The sequence below is a fragment of the Channa argus genome, chromosome 23 (genome assembly GCF_033026475.1).
Source record: "Channa argus isolate prfri chromosome 23, Channa argus male v1.0, whole genome shotgun sequence".
NCBI classification, from domain to species: Eukaryota; Metazoa; Chordata; class Actinopteri; order Anabantiformes; family Channidae; genus Channa; species Channa argus.
The window spans coordinates 7,413,742-7,433,343 of NC_090219.1; the positions used below are offsets into that span (position 1 = coordinate 7,413,742).

The 19,602-nt window shown below is 37.8% G+C and overlaps 1 protein-coding gene across 7 annotated transcripts in view; it reads right to left on the reverse strand.

Annotated features, from left to right (window-relative positions):
• Window positions 1-19,602, reverse strand: part of zranb3 (zinc finger, RAN-binding domain containing 3) — a 76,734-nt gene that overhangs the window by 6,168 nt on the left and 50,964 nt on the right. For 5 of the 7 annotated variants that reach the window (XM_067492821.1, XM_067492822.1, XM_067492819.1 and 2 more), the window contains exons 16-20: window positions 13,551-13,655; window positions 10,142-10,284; window positions 3,881-4,021; window positions 946-1,104; window positions 62-254 (exon numbers count right to left, since the gene is read on the reverse strand). In XM_067492821.1, coding sequence (XP_067348922.1) covers window positions 62-254; window positions 946-1,104; window positions 3,881-4,021; window positions 10,142-10,284; window positions 13,551-13,655 — 741 coding nt within the window. Of the gene's footprint in view, window positions 1-61; window positions 255-945; window positions 1,105-3,835; window positions 4,022-10,141; window positions 10,285-13,550; window positions 13,656-19,602 lie in introns of those variants that run through there. The other 2 variants (XM_067492824.1, XM_067492825.1) reach the window with 2 other exon arrangements.

Genomic DNA, 19,602 nt, shown 5'->3' on the forward strand with positions numbered 1-19,602 from the left:
ACACACACACACACACACACACACACACACACAAACACACTGTAAATATAAGGTGTCCGACCTGTCTGAGTGAAAGCTGGGAAAGCCAAGTGTTCTCCAGCATCTCCTTGCGTTTAGAGGGTGGTGCATCACGAACTTTCAAAAAGAGGTCATGAGCATGGAGGCCACAGTGCTGACAGATGCCCTGCTCAGCTTCCAGCACATGGGAGCGCATGTATGTTTGACTGGAGCGCAACTGAAACTCCTCTTGGCATCTAAGGATGGGGAAGCGAACAGTAAGTACATCTAGACTGACATCTTCACATCTTTACATTGAGAATATTAAGAGTGAGAATTCGTTGTTTTCATAAACAAAGGAAAGGTGTTCTTGCCTTTTAGTAGTAATTGGAATTCTGCTGAAAGGAGTACAAACATTGCTGAAGTTTGAAGAGTAAGGTCTCACCTTGACCGAATGACCTGAATTTGGCTCTTAAATACCACTTGGGGAAATTGAATTTCTAGCTTAAAAAGGTAGCAAGAAAGGGATGCACAGATGCAACGCATTTTATCAGAGGAGTTTAGACAACCATGGGAGAGCATCTCGCTCAAGGACAGAAAGACACTGCAGAGACTGAACTGGCAGCTTTGTATTTTGTATACAAAATTATATTCATATTGGTGCAAAAATGTAGTGATTGGGGATCCTAAAAACTATTTTAGGAAGCGATCAGAAAAAGAAACATTTTAACTAAGATTGGCAGTCAAATCTTTTTCTACAAAGCATGAAGTCAACATTATACAGTTTTTTTTTTTTTGACTTGGTTTGCTTAAACACTATTTAAAGCCCTAGGTAAAATAACATTCTTTGCCAGATTGGTAAGCTTTAGCACAGACTTAACCAAATTTAGAGAATCAAAGACACAAATTATTTTTGTGCGTTTAATACTTTTTATTGAGTCACTACACCTGTGGCTGCAGAATCTATTGTTCCAGGCCTCAGTGGTGGTAGAGCAGGCCTGATGGCAGGACAGACACAGAGGAACACCCTTACTGTCCACAGCTTGCAGGTAGCTGAACTCCGATGCTGGCTGGTCCTCCAGCATCTCATGGGACTCTTTGTCCTGTCTGTGGAGACAGAGACAGAAGTGGATTACAGTTACTTAGAAGTTTGACGGCTCACTTTTTTTATAGATATTTGACTACACAAATTAAAGAGAAGTCATTACTTAAAGCGCTATTCCAATGTATGGGTGGTTATCTTACTTAAAAGTATCAATATTTCTGTCTAAGCCCAACTGCGTCTTTAATTTTCTCTTTATTTGACTTTCACTCTTGAAACATTTCATATTTTGAGACCGATTATTACTCACAAATGCAAAGGCACTTGCTTTGATTATTTCTTTAATTGCTTGATGATGATTTCAATAATGAAATTGGGTGATGACACATTTCTTATTACAAATTACTTGGTTTGTCATTAGGTTAATTTTGTTCTTTAATTGCATTTTTAATTAACTGAAAAGTGTTTATACTTTTTTTTTTTTTTTTTACAGTTGACTTTGGCCATAAAATTTGATTGATGCTTAATTGATTAGCAATTCCTCAAAGATTGCAGATTGCTAATGATTGTTCATACAATTGACAATTGTTATAAATATCTCCCTATGCTGATTTGTGCACCTGGAGGGATATACTGGTTAGCTGGTTATTGTTTGAGCTGTGTTGGTTGGCGGTAGTTTGAAAGACATAATATACATATGATCGTAGTCAAATTACATTTTATAAAAGCCAGTCTCTAATGTAAGCCAAATAAGGCTTCCATGCCAACACTTTAGGTTTAAACCTAATCAAACCATAAGGCTAAATTCAGATTCAATGTGATGCTTAGTTAATTGGACATCAGCAAAACAGCAAACACAAATTACTATATAACCATCTATATAACAAAATCTGTGCAGATGCTAAGTTAAGAGATGTACAGCCATGTATCTACAGAACCTTGCAAGTACAGTATGTGTATATGCACGCCCATCCTTTTGGCAGAGGACAGTGTGTTTGGGCATTTGCCATGTTGTCCCAGCAGGGTGCTAAAGCCACGTTGGAGGGGACAGATGGACTAAATTCTCTTTCCCCATGGTTTACAATTCAGACAGACAGAGAGGAACAAAGACCCACCGAAACAGAGAACTACAGAGGGAGATTTAATCATTGAAAATGAGAAGAAAACCATCTAAAAAAACCTTGCTGCTTCAAAGTTGAGAAGATACCAAAAATTGGAAGCACCAAGACACAAATGCTGTGCCAAAAACATCTAAAGGATAAAAGAAAGACAGAAATAGACCTTCTACTGTTGTGCCTAATCTAAGAATGGTGAAACACGAAACTTTGGAAGAAAAACGTAACCCAGAAATTCGAGTTTGTTAGCAACAGTAAACGTTGAATGCATTAGTCAGAAAAATGCAATGCAATAAAAGAAACTGAAACATGCGTGATTTTTGTATTTTTGTACAAATTAATTATATGTACATTGCACTGAACTTCAAAGTCATTTAAATTCATATATGCAGAAAGCAAATGAGCATGTTGGAAGCTCTACATCGCAGCATGAGGTAAGTCTAAAAATTCATACTTGTAAGCCCAGAAATCATGCAACATTCCTTCAGCAAATGGCACACAGTCTGCTCATGTTTACCACCACGACTAATCTCTGATGCTATATACCAAAGGAAACGAGAGGCACATGAAAGGAAAAAGATCTGACGCTGATGAGTCAGAGCTGTCGATTGATGGAGTCCTCGTTTACTGCTATATTTTATTTTCGTGTTTCCTGTGGACAGCAAGGTGGCAAGACGGGACAGTTTAATTTCAGGAAAGGTGCATCTCATTTACGTAAGCAAATACTTGTAATAAAGGACACATTGTTGCATTACTATCCCTAGGGCTCAACACAATTTATTTACCAATGTGTTAATGCACCAAGTACTGATTTCCAGATTTTATGCACCATTTGACAGTATTATAGGTAGGCAAAGGTTTATGTTCTTCTCATGTTTACGCAATATTTAACTTGTGAGAACTTCATGTGGATGTAGCTAATGGTAGATAGAAGAATCTAAACATCCACCTTCTATTATCTACCATTTGCTAAACACTAACCCTTTAATGAAACATCTATCTATAACTTTTTACATTATAAAATTACATTTTCATGGTGTTTGGACATTAGGTAGACAAGAATGTTAGTTCTGCCATTTTTGTTACAGACACCTCCCCAATCTGTACAAAACGTTATGTACAAAGACTCAAATCTGGGATCCAGGCACCTCCATGACACTTCATATACAATCTCAAACATTTTGTATGTAACACTAGTTGCTGTATACATGTGTGTACATGGGTGTATATCTGTGCGGGGGCGTGTGTTTGCCGGAGGGTTTCCATAGCAATAATCCCTCCTGGGTTGAGCTGGCTGTTGCATCTTACACAGTAGATTGTATTATGGTCTGTATTTACTGTACTAACACACTAAGCAGGCTTTTGTGCCTTTCCCACAAGGCACATAGAGATCTCCATGGAGACAGCTGAAGGAAGGAAAATGAAAATAACCAGACCAAATTCCAAAGAGAAAGCCATATGTTTACACAAACCACCATCATAAACAGACCACGAGACCTTATCTTTATAAAACAACTATTAAAATGTTTTATGAAATAATATATTAGTACTGCCTATAAGGAATATAACAAATGAATAACTATTGTCGAAAACCGAATATAAAAGATTAAATTTTATTTTGTAAAACTTTGAGAATAGAAGATAGTCTTTAAAACTTTTAAAGATCTGGCGACAGACTGACCTTTGACCCTGCACATCCAGCTACACATTTTCCCCTTTGACCAACCTCTCTGATGCAGCTGTTATAAGTGAAGAGGCAGATCTCCTCTTAGTGAAGAAGTTTTCCTTGGTGACCAGTCGGATGCTTCCTCCTTCCCTCTGGGCCTTGCTAAGTGAGGCTTGGGCCACATCATCTCTACTGAGGTACCTGTGAAAATAGGATAAACGCAACTGTGAAGGAATGGAGTATTTGTAGATGTTATACAACCAGAGAGCTGATTCACATTTAGAGCATGGGGGCGTAGTTGTAAGGAGATGGATTCATAAACTCCCTCTGGATGACATTAGCACCAAGTAAGATAGGAAATTTGATGATGCTTAAACATATCAGTAATTTTAGTCATCTGGTCAAGACTGTGGTGCTCTGGGGACTCACCCACATAACTGTAAAACACACACCACCACCCACAGAACTGGCAAAATGCTACATGGCCTCAGTGCACTTTTATAGCATTCTTTGGCAGCAATCTATGCTTAAATGCACAAATTCTTCCTTTTATTGCTTATTCGCTATTCCATTTGTGTGCTTATATTCTGTTTGTCCTCTTCCCTGCTGAATCTTATTACTACTGCTGCTGCAGCAATCTAATTTCCCCACTGGAATCGTCAGTCATCTAATCTAATCAATCTATCCCATCACTGGTTTTTATGGTGCTTGTAATACAGATGCTAGATGTGCAGGTTGAAAATTGCACAAAACACTACATCTCAATCTGGGCAGGATTAAAATGACCCCAGTATGTCACAGTTCTGAATTCTGGAGAAATGTTCAGTAAAAATATTTCAGACTTGTTTATTTAGGGTGGTAAATTCCTAATTGTTTTAAGAGAAAAGTGAAGAATCACCAAATGTATCCAGATAAAACTACTGCTTTCCAAAGGGGGGGGGGGGGGGGGGGGGTATTAGAACGCTCTTGTAATCCCCATAGTACAATTATCCTCTCTCTTTCCTCCTCCACAGGGATATTAGCAGTTGTACTTGCTAGTGAACACCAGCCCTGCAGCTTCAATAGTCTTGCTCATAGACACTTTGGCAAAGTGTACATGTGCTGACTATGGTAAGTGAATCAGCTACTGCTGCCCCAACCAAGTATGTACTCACAAAACAAATGAGGAAGCGTAAAATTACACAACTGTGAGAGCTCTGCAATTTATTTCATTAATCACTCGTGACATACTGCACCTATTTGGAAATCCTCAGGGCAACTGTCCTTTAAGGCTCTTAAGAAATCCAAACATATGTCAAAATAGACAACTGTCTGAAATGATGGTTAATATTTCAAGATTGATCACAGTTAAGAAAATACAAAAAAGCAAAAAAAAAAAAAAAACACAAAGCTGTGCAAAATGCCAACCAAAAGGCACAAAATGACCACAACACTGTATGAGTTGAGTTCAGCAACTGTCTCCTGATGACCAAATATAACTTGGACAAAGTGACATAGACACAACGAGTAGAGCAAAGGGTTAGCAACGGTTAGATGGGTGATAACACAAAGGTGGCTTAACAAAAAGGGTGTAGGTGATGGATGGAGAGAGGCAGCCCATTGCATGGTGTAGTCATTTGACAAGTAACCCAGGTGATAAACTGTCCACTAATTGTTCTGTAGATTGATAATTAATGTTTTATTTTGCAAACATTTGTTCTGACAGCTATGTCAATTCTTCAACTTAGTTTGATGAAACTTTATTGCTGCCAGACACACTGTAGCTGTGCCAACTTTGAAATAAAATCAATAACTGGACCAGCTCCTAGAACTATAGGACCTGTAGGAAAATAAACTAAACACTATTTAACTATTAAACTAAACGTTTACCACACAGTACGAGACATACAAAATGCTTTTGGTAAAATGTAGAATTATTTAGTCATTTTAAAAGGTTAAAACTATTTTAATTTCAGTAAATGGCTGTTGATGGAGATTAGTTGATATATTAAATTATTTAGTTTACAGTGGAATTTCTGGCCTGTATTCACTGTATAACGAAACTAACTAAATGTACTATCAAAGGATTATTGTAGTCTTATTATACAAGTAGAAATAAAATATGAATGGGTTATTTAATTCTGCTTGAATAGTTACATGGTGGAGTTCCACCCTGATTACACTGTTTGTCTGATTACTAATGAAACACCAGCCTCCATGCAAGCATTTCCACCACCTCCATCTGGTCAGAATAGCATCTCTGGGAACAAGATAGAAAGAGGGTAGAAGAAAAAGAAATAAAGGAAAGATGGATGACAGGAGGCAGAAAGTGGAGGATGGAGACCCATCAAAAGGCAAAAGTTTCTCTGGAAACTGAGGGGAAATGAGGGAAAAGGTAAGTCTCCATCAAATACAAGAGCTTCCTTTGCTTCAAACAGTCCCGGCACAGAGGCTGGATGAAACGAGATACCTTACACTAAACTGGAGTCCAACTGCGCTTCTGGGAGAGTGTGGATATGTGTTTGCATGTTTTTATGCAGCCAGATGCTTGGACAGTAATTCTGCTCACCAAGGTGACTTCTGCTCCTTTCTGATGTATTACATTTTCTGTCATGATACAAAACCCCTCTGCGTTTTGTCACTATCAGGGGAGCAGACAGGTTTGTGGATTTGTAAAATTATATCTGTCAAACATGTATGCCTCTTGGAAAACCAAGTCTAATTGGGTACCTGTGTTTCTTACATTGTGCAAGCACATTCACAAAACAACAATGCACATGTGAGTTTCACATTCCATTGACCAACAATTTGTGGAGCTAAGAGGCAAAGAAGTATAACCACCACAATGCAAAGAAATGCAAATGCAAGCATAATTTAGCACAAATAGCTCAGCATGTAACAGCTAGCCTAGCCTTCTGCAGAGATAACACATTTAACCAGCCAGGTCCTCAAACACTTGTTTTTTTTCTTGGTAGGGAGCAGTAACTACTGTAACTTCTCCATGGGCTGCTTGATAACTGGTTGGGTGCTGGTGGTAGATTCATATTTACTTCACAAATTGTGGCGGTGACATAAATCTTCTCATCCAAATATTACCAATAAAGGAAGAAAGTACCTTTTCCAAAATATTAAACTATTCCTTTACACTTTTACGCAAGAAGTGGTGGAAGTTGCAGCAGGTCTGATAAAACACAGCAGCTAACATGATTTGTACTGGATTATCTGGACATGGATTTCTGTTGATAGCCGTTGGATGCACAGCTGCAGGTGTGCTGTTCCAGACCTGAGGTAGAAGTGGGTTGCTGAAAGCGTACAGTACCTGCAGAGCTGCACACCGCAGCCTGGATCCACCCAAACCTGTGGTTCAGCTCAGCAATGTAAAGTTAAATTAAGTCCGGCTCCACTTCCGCCCTGCTGAACCTCTTTGATTGATTGCTACTCTACACCAGCCTCCATGAGACTCGGCGGGCATGGCAATAGTTTGACACTAAAATTCATGGAGGTACTTATGTTTAGCTATTAACTTAATGGATGCAATCACAAGTTTATTTTGACAATGTTTATATACAAATCTGTGTATTATAAAGACTATAAACTTGCTAGATTTGTTTGTATAATTCTTAGGATTGCAGTCCTGGTTGATCTGATCCTTGTGTGACAGTAAAAATTAAAATTCAATAATAAAATGCAGATTAATGAAATGGCTGGAATAACACAAACAATAAATAGTAACAAAAATGGGTCTGATATAATTAAAATTGTAAGGATTGAAAGGTGACTTGGACACCACACCAATTACCCATCATCACAGCCTGTGAAAGAATCTTATGTGGCTTGAAAGGAACTTTGTGTTTTGGCTTGAGACATCAAATTTACAGAAAAAAGGATGAGATGCAAACTAAGGGTGTGGGACTGCAGAGATGTGGGCATGAATCCGGAAGGAGAGATGCCATTAAATTGCATAATGGAAAGTGTAGGGTCCAGTATTTGTTTGTGATGCCTTATACATTCTATATAGTCCTGTAAAAGCTGTTTCTTTGAAGTTTAGGTTAGAAGTACAGTAAACTTCTGGAGTACAGCTTTACTATAGGAGGGCATAATAACATTGTCAGAAAGTGCTGCACATATACTGAGCAAGATGTTTTTTAAGATGCTTTATTCGCGATAGATTTTTAAATATTTGTATTATATGGATAATGTATTTTATCCACACAATACCTGTACTGTTCATAAACATGTGCTTCTAACACTGTTGTATTACGTATCTTTTCCTTGATTTTAGTTTATATTAGTATTTAGGTTTAAAGTATCTGTATTTTTAGTCACATTAAAATCCTGCACATTTTTATTTTACTGCCATAGTCTTATTTTGTACATTAATACTGTGACAACCAGCTATAATGATGGATGATATACAAGACTGAAAACTATGACAACAAATCTTTGCTTCGACGATAGTTAATAAAATAATTAAACTGTTAACTTAATTCTAGCAACCATTATTACATGCGCTGCTTAGCAAGCAAATTGATTTCCTACTAATATGAAGACAGTAGTATATGTATTTATACACTAAAGAAAAATCATTCTTGTTTTATTACAGTGACGTGTTATGGAACCAATAAACCATTTATAGCCAGTGTTTGCAGTAATTTTAGAAATGACGCATGCTTAGGCAGGGAGTAAACTGGATTAAAATGTTCCTAACTATTTTAAAATCACTATAAATCACCATGAGTGGCTTATGACGAAAATATCCAGAGTGTTGGAAACCCAGGCAAAGTACATTAAGTTTGAAGTAGTTGAAAACTGAGCGTCTCAGTGCTGCGAAGGTGAGCCGTGATCGCCCCTCTGAGTCGAAGCTGGAGCTTGATTGGTTCTGATTAGTGAATAAATCAAACAGGTATCAAATCAAGCCGGGCCAATTGCCTCCTACTCACACCTTGATTAGGTTCATGCACCCAAACACATTCCCCAGTTAAGAAACACTCTCTCACTTACACTCACTCATACACACACACTCACACATGCATACACTCACCATTCTACCCTGTAATTGGCAAACTCTCCCTGTCTCCTATCCACACTAGTTCTAATTAGTGTGCCAGCAACAATGCTGTTTGTCAAAAAACATCCATGTACACATACACAGCACTCATCCTATCTCCTCCTATACCTGACACCCTTTCATCCACTCACATACAAATACTATTCAAGCCTGGGGCAGTTATTTACAAACCTGCTTGTTCTTCTGTGAAATCTCACACATCTCTTCTTGGACTCCGACATAATCATGGAAACTAATTCATACACTATTTTTAAATTTGCACTAACTAGCACAACAGGGGCGCTATATCCAATTATTTCTTACTGGTCTTATTTTCTTACTATCAGCTTACAGGGGAAGACATATTTGTTCTCTTGTTACAGTTTAGAGATCTTTTACAATAGTGCTCATATAAATTTTTACAAATTAAAAAAGGGTCCTTCGTTTCATACAGAAGAAGACAAAGCAGTTTTCTGATTTCTAGCCAGAAGCCACCGATTTTGTCATCTAAAATGAAAACCGCTGGTAGCCGATCAAATCTGCTAGTTTTTCAAATTCGTCTGCTGCCTGCTACCGTACTGCTTGCTAGTTAAGCAAGCTCCATGTATTGGATTCCATTTCTAGCTGACTTTTAATAGATGTTAAAGTTACCTTAAACTCAGGAAGCACTCAGGACTGGCTTTCACACAGTAAGTAAACACAATCCACTGATTGTGTCAATATAACCTGCAAGCCCACAGACTAATGTAGGTCATCTGACAAGTAACTCTTAATGCCGCTGTAAAATAGTTAACATGTTTGAAGATTGAATCATGTCAACTTGACTTTTTTCATCTTGGTAAGAAACTTTTCGTAACTCATCCAAGCAGCTCCTTAAGTATAGTTCAGAAGAATGAGTAGCAAATATTTCTAAGCAAGAAAAAAGAAATCCAGTTGACATGATTCAATCTTCGGACTGACCAGACTCAAATGACCGAGAATCTTCACCGACGTGGCTTAACACGCTAACATTTGCATCTTACACAATAAAACGGCATTAATTCAGATTTGTCTCTTGTCTCTTGTTTTGAAAAGGTTAAAACCTTCCAAACTTTGTAAATGCCAAATATTGCTCTTACTATAGCCCTGTGGACTTTGCTTCAACACTGTTGAAAAATGACAAGCTGCCATGACAATCATTTGAAAGCCACTGCGTTGGGATGGGTTTAGTGAACAGAATGTTTAATCACAGTTCCACTTTTGGAAGTCAAGGAAGCACATTTCCTTCAAGAACATTTTTCCAGCTGGATTCTGACCTCTTGGTGCTGGAGTGAGTCTGCTGGGTGGCAGCCAGCTGCTGCAAGCCCAGAGTGGGGCTGTGGTAGACGAGGCCACTCCGTCGAAGCAGTTTCTGCTTCATGGCTGCTAGGCCACTCCACTCCTGAACAAACCTCAGCACCTGCAGGGAGGAGACGACACCTCATTTGATATTCAATTTCAAGCTAAAACAGAAACGGCTGGAGTCTTCATCTACGACACAAATTGATAGTCTGGACATTGGAGCCTCTTTAAAAGTAAATATTTTCTACTTTTCAATTTTGAAAATGCATTCAAACTGAAAACAAATAATCTAAACTTGCAGTGCACACAAACACACTGCTACACACAAGAAGACGGTTTTCCAGATTGCTGAACAAAACCCATCAAACCAAGAAGGAGCTGTATACGGTTTCAGTCAAGTCAAGGATTCAAAGAAAATTCACTGGCAAAATAACAAATGAAATACAAAGCACTAAGGCCTAATTGCCAATTTACCTACATACATTTCACTTGAGGAGTGTTTTTTTCAATATTATTTGTGTGAAGATAAAGTCAATATATATTCCACAAAAAGTTTTCAAAGTTTTGATGGTATCAAGGTTTGCTTTAATGTTATAGTTTTGAGCAATGCATATTATGGTAGAAATGCACATGTAATATTTCATTAGCAGTAGATCTAAAAATCAGGTAACAACAGGATAAAAGCAAGTAAAAGCATGAATTAATGATGCAAATAGAAGTTTGACATAGGAGATAATATAATTAGGATAACTATAACAATAATAAAAAGTTCTTTCTGATATTGATATATGATGAAGGACATAGGAACATGTTTCAAACTGATACATCATCTCATTAACTGTGATCCATGAACTATACTTACATGCAGTTAGGTTAAATGTGACTAAATTGCCCATAGGTGTGAATGTTAGTGTAAATGGTTGTCTGTCTCTCTGTCAACATGTCAATGTTATACCCCACATTTCAGTCCATGCCAGTTGGGATTGGCTCCAGGCCGTCAGTGATCCTTAAGAATAAGTCGATATATCTACAGGATGGAACTCATACAGTACACTAGACATTGTCTGAAAGGAGATTCACACAACCCTTGATAAATCCATTTGTTAAAATGCCTCTGACATTTTAATTGTAAACTACAACATGAAACCTTTTAAAACAGACCCAGACCAAGACTGTCAGAAGAGTTGAAAAAAAAAAAAAACAACAACATATTTTTCTAGTAAGGTACGAACACAATGCAAGTCATTCTCTCTCACTTATCAACTGTTCACCATCTATAAAATGTAAAAAAAGCTAATTACATATTTGAGATGTTGAAATAAAATGTGACTGAAGAAAGCATTTATAGGATTGCAATGGTTTACGTCTGTAATACGTATGGGGTGAACTCAGGTAATTTAAAATGTTGCCAATTTCAGAAAATCACATGGAAAATTCAAATGTGGTCCTATTCACTTATCAGAGTTTCCCAGCTTTGTGTGCTCATTTTAATTATTTTCCACACAGAATAAGCTGATTATCCTCTGGTCAGTCTTGGATTTTGGTGTCTGAATTTCCCCACTAAGCAACCTAATTTTGTGAGTTCATGTTTAGATTCAAATTTGAGGGGAATTAAGCCAGGATATAAAAAGATTTATGTATTCAGTGGATTAGCTGAGGAAATTTCACAGTAAGATATTAGGTTTCTTCAACAATTGTAATAACTATGGCCTTTCTTTGCTTGCATTTACATCAAAGATTTAGAAAACCACAAACATGACCAAAGACCAAAGAAGACTAACTACTACTACTATACTAAAATCAGGAATCCAAGCCCTAAACTTTGCATAGATGTAATGTCATGACTCATCAAGGAAACCCTGCTCTACATATACCTGAATGTCTTGAAATCCCCGACAGAAGCAAAGTGCAGGTGAAGACTCCCGACAAGCACTGCTGATCTCCTACTGTTTAACAGTTTCATGAGGTCACCTGAGGTTATTCAAAAGTCAAGAAGTGGATCTGGATGTCAAAAGACATCACTAAAGAGAAGAGTGGGATGGTGTTTGCAGCTTCCAGCTTCTCCAGAGGTCACAGGGGTTAATATGTGCATTTCAGAGACTGGGTGGGCAGAAACTGGGAGGGATTTGACTTATAAAAGTGTAATTGGACAAAGATGTATGTTTTTAGCTCTTACAGGGGAAAATTGGCGGAATTCTGTTACTTCCAAAGATCAAATAAAAAGCCTAGAAAAGACAATGAATGAATCCTTACAAGTGGAAGTACTGGATATAAAGCTGATTGCTGATGATTCAATCGTCCACCTTTGTCTAAAATGTATATAAAAAAAAACATTAATTAACCACACGTTATCATTATAACATGGGCATTGTACTTAATTTGAATGAAGTGCAGATTGACAGCCTCCTGACAGACTCAACTTTTTTTTTAAACTTCTATCTCAATACTTCATATACTATACTATATACTATATTAATTATAATGAATGAGAACAAATTTCAAACTCGGCTGTGCCAAATGTGAACTTAGTTTACAGACCACTGCCTCACTGTCCAAGCCGTGTTGCAGCCCACATTGAACTGCTTGCTTAGTATTGATTTTGATGGACAATTGGATTGTAACAGGGCATAAATGATGGGTCAGAGGATGGATGCAACACACGCCTTTGTTTTACAAACCAACATAAACAACGTGACAGGTGCGGCATCTGTCAGCAGCTCTGGTCATGCCGTGGCAGATTGCAAGATTTAATATTAGCTAGCCGGCATGCCGGGTCGTTAGAGGCAATAATCCGTCTCCTTTAACAACCCTCATAAAAAGGCACTCTCTCTTTTGCTGGTCTCCTTGGCTACCCAAACCCCCAAACCGCCCCCTCTCTTTCCTCCTCTCTCCAGTCCCTGCAGTACTGAAAATGGGCGTCCACCCACCACCTATCTGTCAGGCTGCCGACGCTGTGCTGCTGTCCTGCCTCCTCACGTTCAGTTGTGTTGTTTCACATGGCGGTGGCACACATATCTGTTAAATAACCCACCCAGTTTCATCCACACTGGGTCAGTTGAATTAAGAAAGTTCTTTACACAAACTAAATTTCAAATTAAGTTTGTCCTTAAAGCGGTCTGTGAACACACAAACTGAAGCTTGAGCATGTAGCAATGCTGTTTTCTCCTTATCTTGAAAATAGTTTCAAGTCACATTTGAAAATTGCACTCAAATTCCCCATTCTTAAAAAAAAAAAGATAAAATATGTAGGTGCAACTTCCTTGTGTAAAACTCAAATCTACAAACAAGCATTTATCAAGCATTATCAAAATACACAAACACACACACACACAGACACGCAGACACACACACACACGCAGACACACCCTGATGGGAAGGACAGACCTGTATTCGATTTTCCTTGTGCTGGCTGAAGGCCTCAGGCAGGTTATCCCAGTTGGTTAGTTTGATGTCCAGAGGGACAAAGCTCAAGTTCAATGCAGTACCGTTCTAACAGATGAGGAGACACAGACAAAGAAGACAGCCTTAAGCAGAAAGATCACCAACATCACCCTTACAATAGTATAGCATATTTGGATCATAATGTCAAGTATACAGTATACAGTGGGGTCCAAACGTCTGAGACTACTTTGAAGATCTCTGATATTTTTCATGCAAACCTAAAAATAATGACAGAGTTTAAGGTTTTAGAAACACTAGCAGTTATGTGTAAAATTGAGATACTGCATTGTGAAAAATCCAACCGAAGCAAATTTGCAACATTGACTACATTCATATATTTCTACAAACTTACATGTTCTCGGTTTTGTGCATGTGCTTGTTCAGAGGATGCTAAGGTGAATCTGATCATCTGATCAGAAGCTTGTTCAACTAAATCAACCTATAGCCACTGTATCTGCATAGAAATGCATATTAATAATAGTTTGTACCACATTGCTACAGGATGTAATGTAATTGTAAACAAATTATAAGGTCGTTGTTTAGCATTTTAATACATAATTTGTCAACAACTACACATCTTAGTAACAATTAACAACTACATTAGTGTAGTATTTATATATTTCTTATAAATGCTAAATAGAGGAATAATAAGCATTTTTAAATTACCTTTCCATATCTAGTCATGTCAATATTTTTGGTTTTCTTTGCTTACAGTTGGAGATATCTGTTTCTGTGGTTTCTGCATCCACCTCAGTAAAACAGAGGTGGATGGAGTGTCGTTTACAGTGCTAAAAAAAAAGAGAGACATTTACACAATTCACATCTCTTTCCAGAAATACTGCTACCATGCTTTAAAACGTTTTAAAGGATTTCTTTTTTTCAGAGAAAAGTAGTTTCATGGAACAATCTCATAACCTCACCAAGGAAAACTTGTTGAATTTCTCTTTTTTTTCAATTTTATGTAGCCATAATGGGCCTTAAAGAAGTTATAAGTTCTCTATTGTTATATTTCTTTTGCTGCTGTGTCAGATTGTATAATACAATTGTGAAATGATTCTTTAAAATGTGCTTGTTATTGAAACCTTTAGAAGAAATGTCTGGTTTTAATTGTAATTTGCTGTGGTCTTGTTTGTGTATCCTATCTTTATGTCATTCATTTCATTGAAAGTTTGATTTGAACCTCAGTTGTCTGGAATAAAGTATACTATTGGTATTATTGTAATTGTTAAATTTCAAATGTATTTAATTACATTTCCTTTCCCAAAAAGGTTAAGAAAAAAGACCTGATTTCTACATTGTATGCCTCGTATATAACAGGGTGACGTAATCACAAAAATACTGCAATTTAATTTCAAGAAATTTAGTTTGGTTTGGTCTTTGCCAGAGAGTCATCCATAAACCACACTCCATGTTCCAGTACATAGAGACACTAATTCACTGCACATGGTCTCTTCATGGAGCTTTGGAGGTTCCTGCCTGGCTCTTCATGTTGTTATGCCCAAACAGTTGGTAAGACGTGGGATTTTGCTGCTGACTCACTGGTGTAACCAAAGCAAACAGAAATACAACCACGCACGTTTACTCGCCGAGTGTCCTTCTAAGTGAACGGCGACAGCAGAGTTATTGTTTCACTTGCCTGACAAGAATAAATGTCAGGGTAATATTGAAGTTATATAACTTCAATTCAAACCGAGGAGGAAGGTTAGATTGCAAACAAACCTTCCCGATGATATCAAATAAATATTACCTTTATGTGTCAGAGAAGGTGGGCGTCAGCAAGTGAACTTTCATTAGTTATAATGGAAGAATTTCTTTCAATGCTAGCATTACTTTCTCAGATAACAAGAGGTAATGCTACTTTGAACTAAAGGAACAATGTACGGAGGTGGTAGCTATGTCCTGTATTTGTGCTGTACTCAAATACCATACTTAAGTATAATTTTAAAGTACTTGTACCAACTTTTGCTTCACTACAATTCAGATCCATTACATTTGGTACGTGAAGAGTGAAATATGTCATCAAATAAATAATGGATTGCCATGAAGTTTTGTATTTTTGAAAAATTTGAGAAATTCCCTTCTCATGATGAATTGTAGCTCTTATAATTCGGTGTTCCTTCTGTACTCCATCCATCCATCATCATATCTGCCTATCCTGTCGAGAGTTGCGAAACGGAGCTGGACTCAATCCCAGCTGTCATTGGATGAGAGGTGGGATACACCCTGGACAGGTAGCCAGTCTATCTCAGGACCAACACAGAGAGACAAACACGGACAGAGAACCATTCACACCTATTTTTTCCACAATTTAGAGTTAGCTGAACATTCATATACTTGGTCTGTGGGAGGAAACCAGGGTAGCCGTACAAACATGCGGGAAAAAAAACTTTACACACAAAGGCCTAAAACGAATGGCGGATTTCAACCATGGATCTTCTAGCTGTAAGGCACCGGGGTTAACCACCCCACCACTGCCTCCCTTCAGTCATCATCTTCTCAAAATGTACTTAAGACTTTTGTTTACTAAAATTACAACTAAGTAAATGGTAACGCATTGTTTTGCCATGTTATCATGCTAACTGTTAAACAATAGTCGTTGGCTTTTCTACAGAGAGCTGCTATTATGACTGCGGACTGTTGTTTTTATTAATGTGGACCTGGTGCACAATAAGGTAGCAGATGACAACACACTGTTACTATTTATATTAATATGTCAGTATTTATATGTTGATTGCTACAATGTCCTTCAGACAAATGGCAGCATAAAGAACATATTGTAACATATTTACAGCATAAACTTAGTGCATCAGTTGTTACTTCAAAGTAATTTACTTTGTAGCAAATGAAAATGAGTGAAATTATACGATCTTGAAATAAACTTGTATGGCAATAGCAACTTTACAATCGGGAATCAAAAATTTTTAACGTTTACATGCAATTTTGCAGTGTATTGTGGCTCAATTTGTACTTAAACTACTGGTAGGCACAGGCAAATGTCATTTTTAAACTTTCAGAGGGAGAATCTAATTAGATTCAATTCTATAATTAGGCCACATTTTATTTTTTATTGGTTGCCATGGTAATTACTGTGGTAACCAAGAAGTTCGTTAGTGACATCTCTTGTTTTCTTTCCTTTGTTCTGATGTACATCATATGTACTTCTTTGAAGATAATGCTTCTTTGGTGACAGTACCAAGCATTGGTAGCAATAATAATGAGGATAATGAAGAGCAGAACAAACTGCATATACACACAAGTGTATGTACCTTGCTGTGATTAGAGGTAATCAAACTGCAGTGCCTTGGACGTAACAGCATAATCATTTTAAAAAATAACAACAAAGAACATTTTCTAGCTATTACTGCTTCATTAGAACTAACTACTGCCAATTTGAAACCTGAGAAGCCACTTACTCTTAGTGTTGATTTTACTGACATGACAGTGATGGTGCAAAACATCAGGAACATTTTACAAAAAAAGAGGCTGACCAGTGAATTTAGGAAAAAGCCACTATCTGCCACTTCAGGCGTGAAAATGGTGGACGAAGAGGATAGGCGGGAGAAAGGATAAAGTCTAAAGGTTAATACCTGCTGGCTGCCAACACATGGATTTGGAGATACAAATCAACATTAGGAAGTTTTTCCTGTGCTGTTCCCGCTGTGCATAGAGGCCCACGTGTTTATTTGGATTATGGTAAAATAAATATCATGGAGAGTCAGGGGAACAGTGGAGCAGGTTGTGCTGTAACAGCATGAAGCAGGATTAGAGCCCTGCTAGATGTGATTGAAAAGAGACGCACCATCCTCACCACTAATAAATTCATAAGTAACAAATTTTAACATTCAAAACAGGGCTTCCTTTTCAAATCAGATATAAATTAACTCCACCATTCGGATATTAACAACTAAAGAAATACAATTTTCTAAGTAGGAAGTGACTTTATCTCATGCAAATGCACTGGATGTCACTTTGTTTATACTTTAAGAGTGTAGTATTTATAGAGAAATGATTCAGAACGCATGTGCAGCAAGGAGGCAGTAAACACTGCCAAAATGTCCCATTATCTACCATAAACACACTTTCAGTCTTCAGAAATGAAGTCGACTTGGTTGAAACTGGTAAATATACTTTTTAAAGGTCACTTTCCAACATAAAATAATAGAACTGTACAACGTTACATTTTACAGACGGTGAAAAACAAACATGTCAATAAAAGTTAGCATCAAAAAGCAACGTTAATGGTCCAGATATTAGTCAAATTAGCATAGATTTTGTTTTGTTTACTATCAAAAAAATTCCTATATGTCCAATCAAAATGTATTACAGTGTTGGCGAGATTACAGGTAAAATTTGTGAATGTTGCACTAATCATTGCTAATTTTGGACTTAATTTTCCACCATCACAAGGATACATTGTATCTTAATAAACACTTCCTCTCACCTAGCATGACTGACATCAGATCCAATCATTAACTTGGTCAAAACCAACATACAAACAATATACATACACACCTTACCGTGGTTTAGAGTTTGTCTAATTATGCTGATAAAACAAAAGGACCTGTTCTTGTTTGTATTACATACAGTAAACACACAGATGTACTAGATACAGAGAAAAAAATTCTGCTATTTTTATGACAGCTTCTAGGCTCTGATTGGGCTATTTATTATCAGTCCAGTCTGGCAACACTGCTCTGCAGATCTGTTTTTCCTCTAAGTGTAACATCATGATGCATTTTTCCATCTAAAGCTGCTCATGTTCATTCTTCTTCTTTTCCTTTGGGCTGTTGCCTTTCAGGGGTCACCACAGCGAATCATGTGCCTCCATCTAACCCTGTCCTCTGCATCCTCTTCTCTCACACCAACTAACTTCATGTCCTCTCTCACTACATCTATAAATCTCCTCTTTGATCTTCCTCTAGACCTCCTGCCTGGCAGCTCCAACATCAGCATCCTTCTACCGATATATTCACAGTTTCTCCTCTGAACATGTCCAAACCACCTCAATCTGGCCTCTCTGACTTATCTCCGATATATCTAACATGAGCTGTCCCTCTCATGTCCTCATTCCTGATCCTGTCCATCCTCGTCACTCCCAAAGAGAACCTCAACATCTTAAGCTCTGCTACCTCCAGCTCTGCCTCCTGTCTTTTCTTCAGTGCCACTGTCTCTAAGCCGAACAACATCGCTGGTTTCACCACTGTCTTGAACACCTTTCCTTTCATTCTCTTTTATCACACAACACACATGACACTTTTCTCCACCTGTTCCAACCTGCTTGCATTTGCTTCTGCACCTCTTTTCCACACTCTCCGTTGCTCTGACCCATTGACCCTAAGTACTTAAGGTCGTGACCTCCTTCACATCTGCTCCCTGTAACTTGGGTCACTCTCATTCACACACATGTATTCTGGCTTCATTCCTCTGCTTTCCAGAGCAGACCTCCACCTCTCTAGATTTTTCTCCACCTGCTTCCTGCTCTTGCGACAGATCACAATGTCATCTGCAAACATCATAGTCCACGGAGATTCCTGTCTTACCTCAGCCTGTCCATCACCAGAGCAAACAATTAGGGGCTCAGAGCCAATCTTTGATGCAGACCCACCTCCACCTTGAACTCTAATATACTTCTCTGCCACTCCCGTCTTCCTCATACAATACCTTAGCTTCTCTCTTGGTACACTGTCATGCGCTTTCTCTAACTCTATGAAGACACAATGCAACTCCCTGAGCAGTTCATTAAACAGCCAAAAACACAATCTGTGTGTGCCGTTTTGCCATAAAAGATGGTGCTCCTCAATCCCCGATTTCATCCTAAAACTATCTACCAACTTCTTAAAATCCAGTGTTCTGACAAGATTACTAAATAATATATGTTTGAAAATTTTGCAGATTAAGCCAGATATAGACCTCATTATGAGCTCTATAGATATACATTATATTCTTTATATGGTCTGCAGACATAGCTCTGGCCATTATTGGATTTTTATAGTAT